Consider the following 6,576-nt stretch of genomic DNA (forward strand, 5'->3'; position numbering starts at 1 on the left):
CCCTAACAGGACTCCACCTGGATGGTGCAAAAAAGTATACAGGTTTCTGAACCCTGGACCCCCCCCCCCCACAGTTTCATAGTTATTAGGGCAAGATGACCCCAGCCAGGTGTCTCTCCAGTCTCCTTTTGACTATGCCCAAGGAAGAGGACACCACCACCTCCAATGGAAGCTTATTTCATATTTTGGCGACCCTCACTGTAGAGAACTTTTGCCCTGATGTCCAGCCTGAATTTGCTCTCTTAACTCGTGTCCATTGTTTCTAGTTACCCTGACTGTCACCCTGGTAAATGTCTTATCCCCCCCCCCATGGAGTTTGTAGGCAGCCACAAGATCACCTCTCAGCCTCCTCTTGTGGCCAATCGGTCCACATAGGGTTTTTTCTGTAAGCTTATAACCAGATGGGTGGCCCTCCTCTGAACCCTTTCCAGGTTATCCACATCCCTCCTGAAGTGCGGCAACCAAAACTGGACACAGTACTCCACCTGTGGCCTGACCAGTGCCACATAGAGGGGAAGTATCACCTCCCTAGACCGGTTTGTGATGCACCTACTTATGCAAGAAACATTGCAGTTAGCATTACTTATCATCTCATCACATTGATGACTCATGTTCATTTTGGAATCAATTATGGCTCAGAGGTCCCTTTCCGCAGTTGTGCTGCTTAGAATGGTCCCTCCCAGGCTCCAGAAGTGCTGATGATTCTTCTTCCCCAAGTGCAACACATGACACCCATCCTTGTTAAACTTCATCTTATTCTGTTCTGCCCACCTCTCCAGCCTGTCCATATCTGCTTGGATTTGCTCCCTGCCCTCTAGAGTGTTTACCTTCCCCCATAGTTTTGTGTTGTCAGCAAACTTGGCAGGGTGCTTACTACTCCCTCATCCAAGTCACTAATGAAAATATTGACTAGTACCAGTCCAGGACAAAGCCTTGGGGGACTCCGCTGCCTACATTTCTCCAGGTAGAAGCCAACCCGTCTACCACCACTCTGGGTGCATCCCATAAGCCAATTTTTCCACCCACTGGACTGTGTAATAAACTAAAAACTGCAATATAGAGATTTATAAGAATTGGATGTGACACTGTGTCAAAGGCCTTTTTAAAGTCTAGGTAAACAACATCTACCTCTGTTCTCTCATCCAAGCATTGTGACTCAGTTGTAAAGTGAAACTAGGTTGGTCAGGCAGGATCTGCCTGCTATGAACCCATGCTGATTGCCCCTTAGCATTACTTTACCAGCTGGTTCCCCCACAAATCTGATCTTTAAACTATTTGCTCAAAGATCTTGCCAACAATACGAAGAGTTATGCAAGAGCCATTTCTGCCATGTCTCTACCCCCTCCCTCACCCAGATTCACCAGGCCAACTTTTAGCCCAAAGTGTCAAAAGGTCATCCATGTAAACCCCTGAACAATCAGAGGATTCAATCCTGGGGTTGTTATCTCTACTACTATGCACAACTTCAGTGCAATGCTCAGCATGATATGGGAACATGGACCTGGAGTGTTGTTTCAGGGCAGCACCTTGGAGCTTCAGGGAAAACTCCAGTTATGCTCAGGTATTACTTTGCACACCCTGCCCTTATCACATGCTTTGGTGCCTTGGGCATTAAGAAGGAGTATCATAAAGCTACAGACTGAGGATTTTGAACTCCAGTTCCAAGAAACTTTACCTCCTAATCTGGTACTGTTGAGCATTTCAGAGAGGTATTTTAATTACACAGTGTAGTATAGTTCTTAAGAACAAAAATGTAGAACAGCCTGTTCACAAGTCTAACTGGCAGAGCAGGGAAGAATGCACGTATCTACCACTAAATCCCTCACCCTGTTTCTAGGGGAACTAAAGTGAGCAGTGAGCTGGAAAAAAAGAAGTTGAAAAATTTGCGTACAGCTACCCAACAGATCTTCCTCTATGCCCCTGGGGACTGCTGGTCAGCCAGAAAGCAGGCAAATTTTTCAGCTTCCTTCCATTATGGCTAGTTCAGTTTTTCTAGTCACCAACGCTGTTAGGTGGGTGGTGGTATGAGTCCGAGTCTCTAGCTTTTAGTCTCACCTACTGCATGACTCATGTAGCATAGTGATGAAGGCTCATGGATCATCCAGTCCATCTCTCTGGGTTCTGTGCTAAATCATTCCCTGCAGCACTTTTTCCTTGCATTTGTCAAGTCCAATTTTTAATCACAGGTCAAGAACCAAGACTCCACTTCCAAAATAAGCTCAGATCCTGACATTAATGCAGGTTACAGCCACAGGCAAGTCTCTGCAAACAAACATCCATGTACATAATAGGTAGCAACTGGGGCATAGAAAGTTGCCAGTCTCAAAATGACTACTGCTCTTTTCACTCAAGAGCCTTTACAGCCAGGCCACAAGGAAGAACCCACAAAAAAGATTGTCTGAAATAAGTTGCAGCAGTCCTCAATTGTACCCTAGACTACAGCTGTAGGCTTGTTTGGTTTGGGTCCAGATAGTCGTCTATGGAAGGGCGGTGATATCATACCAGATACAACTTTTTGAATCATGCCACTATCGTGGAAACCCCCCCCAAAAACTCCTCCACCCTCCAGGGGGAAGAAACACCAGCTGATAAGAGGCCATATTTTCATTAATAAGAAAAGCAAAGAGGAAAGCAGGATGTTCTGCAAACAGCTTTGCACCTCATTGAAGAGGTACTGCCAGGAAATTCCCCATCAAGAAATACTCTACCCTCCTGTGGACACTGCTGTCTGGAAGCTTTCCCTTCAGAAGGGCTTAACATTTTTGCAAGCACCCTGGGCTGCATTAGCAGCCACATATGCGATAAAGTAAAATGTTTTATCGTGCAATGGGCCAGAACCTGAAAACCGAGAGGGAAGGAACAAAAAACCCCCAGTGTTTTTTGCTCCTCTACCCACAGAGGAATAGTAGGCCTGAAGGAGGAAAGGGAAGAGATTCCACCAACTAAAGCCAATAACCGTTGAAAAGATGGTAGACAAAGGTTCCGTCCATTGTAAAACAAAGTTTTAAATCGGCTTTGTACAGGTTTATCAACTGCATCTCTCATCTGAATGTCCCCTCCTTGTGAACCTCCCTCATCCTCCAGCTTATTTCTAGACAAACTTCTTGAATTGTGAAGGGGAAGTGGTTAGAAAGTCCAATGCATGCTAGTACTTTTCAACCTCCTGTTCCCCCCGCCCCCAGTTCTGCTTTATCTATCTTCCTGACAGCATGCAAAAGGAACAGTCACTGCATCACTGAAGTGCAGCTACTAACTGAGGCACAGCAGGCCATGCTGAGAGAGTTGTAGCTCAGAACACTCTGTACAGCATTACTTCAAAAGATGCATCTTATATACCACACAAAATCAGGCAGCACCCCCACTTTCAAAAATCCTTTGAAAGATTCATAGATGTAGGATTGGAAGGGACTTGTGCAGATCATGAAGTCCGACCCCCTGCCCAGACCCCTGGTAAGTTTAAGCTTGTATGACCTCAGCTAGGAAATTAAATCAAGCCTCCTTTTAAAGACCCCCAGGGCAGGAGCCAGCATCACTTCCCTTGGAAGCTGGTTCTAGATCCTGGCTACCCCAACTATGAAGTAGTGCCTCCTGACATCTATCCTGAACCTACTCTCAACCTGTGGCCGTTATTCCTTGTTACTCAGGGAGGTACTTGGGGGAACAGCATCTCACTTATTCCCCTCTGGTCCCCCAAGCACCAGATAGACAGCCATTAGATCCCATCTCAGCCTTCTCTTGTGAAGGCTGAACAAGTTCAGGTCCCGTAGCCTTTCCTCGTGCGGTCTGCCCTGCTGCCCCCAAACATGCAAGTGGCCCTCCTCTGGAGGCTCTCAATGCTGGCCACATCCCTCCTGAAGTGCAGCACCCAGAACTGTGGCCTGACCAGTGTTGCATAGAGGGGGAGGATCACCTCCTTAGATTTGCTCGAGATGCATCTGTGGATGCATGACAAGGTGCCATTAGCCTTACTGACCACATCCTCACATTGGCAGCCCATGTTCATCTTGGAATCAATAACGACTCCAAGTTCTCTTTCTGCCACTGTGCTTTCATGAAGGGAGTTCCCCAGGGAGTTCATGTAGCAGCCTGTAGAGGCAGCATGGAAGCACCTGGAATTTCAGCTGAGAGGTCCAACTCCTGCCCTCTGCTCCAAAGGATCTGCAAAGGTGACAATCTTGCTGGTACATATACCTAATGGCATAGCTGCTTGGACTTTGTTGCAGGGATCCTTCTCAAAGTAGTCCCCAGAAATCCTTCCACCCCTCCTAATTATAGACACTTGCTAGACATTGCAAGTTGGACAAAACCCTTCAGTTTCAAAAGCAAAGAGGAAGGGTAGAAGGGAGCAAGGAAACATGCTTGCCTTGTTCACCCTGAGACACTCACTCCCTTCCTCCCCCTCATGGAACTGTGTGCATGCACAAGCCACTTGCTCAGAACCAGAAAAGCTACAGCTCCCTCGGAAGTCTGCTGTGTGCCTCACACCAGCTGACCACTGTTTCCATTCTTCCCCCAGCTGCAACAGAAACAATAGAAAGAAAGCTATGTTTATACCACAAACTGTCAGAAGCCAGCTCTAAAAAATACTGCAGCCTGTTGCAAGGAATTAAAGACATGTAGCTTCCCCCCCGCCAAACACACACAGTCTAAGGCTGTCCACAGTGCCACCACTACCAGGGGGTTATAACATGTGAAAGGGCACACATCAGCCCAAGATAGCCCTGTAAGCACAGGGTTACAGCAGCTGCCCTATGGGCCAAAGATGACAGCTAGCATAGCTGTCCTTTGTTGTTATGTCCAAATATGACCCTCGTTTTAGCCAGATGAAATACTGAGTAGCTAGAGGCCTGATAACCTATAGCTGGGACAGAGATATTGCAGAGTTGTTCCTTCAAGCTCCAGAAGTGATGTACTAAAACAGAGACAGCACCATTTAAGAGAGATTCCTTGGTGCAGCAGCCTGTTAGATGTCACTTCAGTAGACTCAGAGTAGAGGTAGAAACATTAGAAAGAGTAGAATAGTCCTCCTAACCCAGGAACAGGTGGGGATAGAAGAGCTATATAGCAGGAGGGCAAGAAGTCCAGGAATGCAAAGCAATAGGTGATATATAGGAGAACTAAGCAGCTGCACTAGAAACAAGAGGAACAGCCATGTCTGGATGCTGCCCTCTTCTTCATTACTCTTCATTGTTTAGCAGAGCAACCAACCTTGTACTACTGAAATATGCATTTACAAGCACAGTTTCACTCAAACTCCAAAGTCAGATCTTGATATATGCACTTCCTCCCATGAAAGAGGTGAATGCAGAAAAGGTCTGCAGCAGTGTTTAGCCAGCACCACTGAAGGTTCAAAATAGAGAATGGTTCAGCAGTGAAGTCAGAATGAAGAGAGTTCCAATGATCCCTGTTGATTCAGTTTGTAACTCCAGGCTAGATGCTGGGGAGAATCAGATACCTTGCACTTTTGATAAGAAGCATGAAGCTTTGTTTCCTCGAGTACAAGATCCTGCATCAGAAGCAGCCTATGCAGCAGGGTAGGTGGGTGTGTGTGTGTGGGTGGGTGGGTGGAGACAAGAAAGTCACACTGGTTTGCATAAAGATGATACAACACAGACTGGAACAAGGACTCTCAGGTCTTCCCATGATGTGTCTTGGAGGGATGGTGCAGAGATTCCTCACACCCATGCTATTCTTCATAACAGATAGGGAAAGTAACACTTACTCTGTCTTGTTGGAAATAGATGAGCAGCCCAGCAGCTATCTGAGCCAGGAAGATCAACAGCAGGCAAGTGAAGTACTAGAAAATAAAAACAGAGAAAGGGTGAGTTCTACTGACTTTCCAGAGTGCTGTCTGTAAAGAGACCCGTCTCAGAGCTCACTGCTATTAGCAAGAGTCTCCAAGTAGGATTTTATAGGCTGGAGTTACAAGGGAAAAGGTCCCAGTACTGACCAGTTTAAGGCCAAGGTCTTTTCTTTACAGGCCCCAAATACAAAATCCTGAGGATACAGGCCTTTCATACCAGAACTAAAGCAGGTTTAAAAGTTTTGCAATTCTTGATTGCAAGTGAGTAAACAGCTGCTTTAGCCAGCTATAATCAACTTCCCAGGCTTCCTTGCCAATGCACTTCAGCCATACACTGCAGGGGGTACCTGACATCAGTAGATTTCAAGAGGCAGCAGAGCAATCTGCAGGATCTTAATCTAACAAATGCTGATGCAGGACCATTGCGTGCATCCTCATCCCAGTCCTGTCCTACTTCCTCCCACCCCCACCCAAACACCTTTATTGTTCCAGCTCTAGGGCTTCCAGGAAGACACTGTTCCAGGTATCAGACTGAGGCATGTTGTATGGTCTTGGCTGAAGTCCAGGAACACTCAAAATTTGAAAGTAACTGAAAACCCCAGTGCTAACATTCATTCTAAGTCTTGTGCATTCCTTATGACAGCCAAGCCTGGCACTGCAGTAGAAGCAGGTCTCCTCACTCCCTATCTTTTACTTATTCTTCCTGCAAAGAGCCGGGGGGGGGGGGGGGGGGGGACAAAAAACTAAAAAAATAAACTCGTGGTGTTTTCGAG

At 46.5% G+C, this 6,576-nt stretch overlaps 1 protein-coding gene across 3 annotated transcripts in view; it reads right to left on the reverse strand.

The window, feature by feature from the left end:
• CD82 (CD82 molecule) overlaps positions 1 to 6,576 on the reverse strand; it is a 66,417-nt gene that overhangs the window by 10,532 nt on the left and 49,309 nt on the right. For all 3 annotated transcript variants that reach the window (XM_019519356.1, XM_019519357.1, XM_019519358.1), the window contains one exon: positions 5,723 to 5,797. In XM_019519356.1, coding sequence (XP_019374901.1) covers positions 5,723 to 5,797 — 75 coding nt within the window. The remainder of the gene's footprint in view (positions 1 to 5,722; positions 5,798 to 6,576) is intronic.

The sequence above is a fragment of the Gavialis gangeticus genome, unplaced genomic scaffold, assembly GCF_001723915.1.
Source record: "Gavialis gangeticus isolate Ggan-Ray unplaced genomic scaffold, GavGan_comp1, whole genome shotgun sequence".
NCBI classification, from domain to species: domain Eukaryota; kingdom Metazoa; phylum Chordata; order Crocodylia; family Gavialidae; genus Gavialis; species Gavialis gangeticus.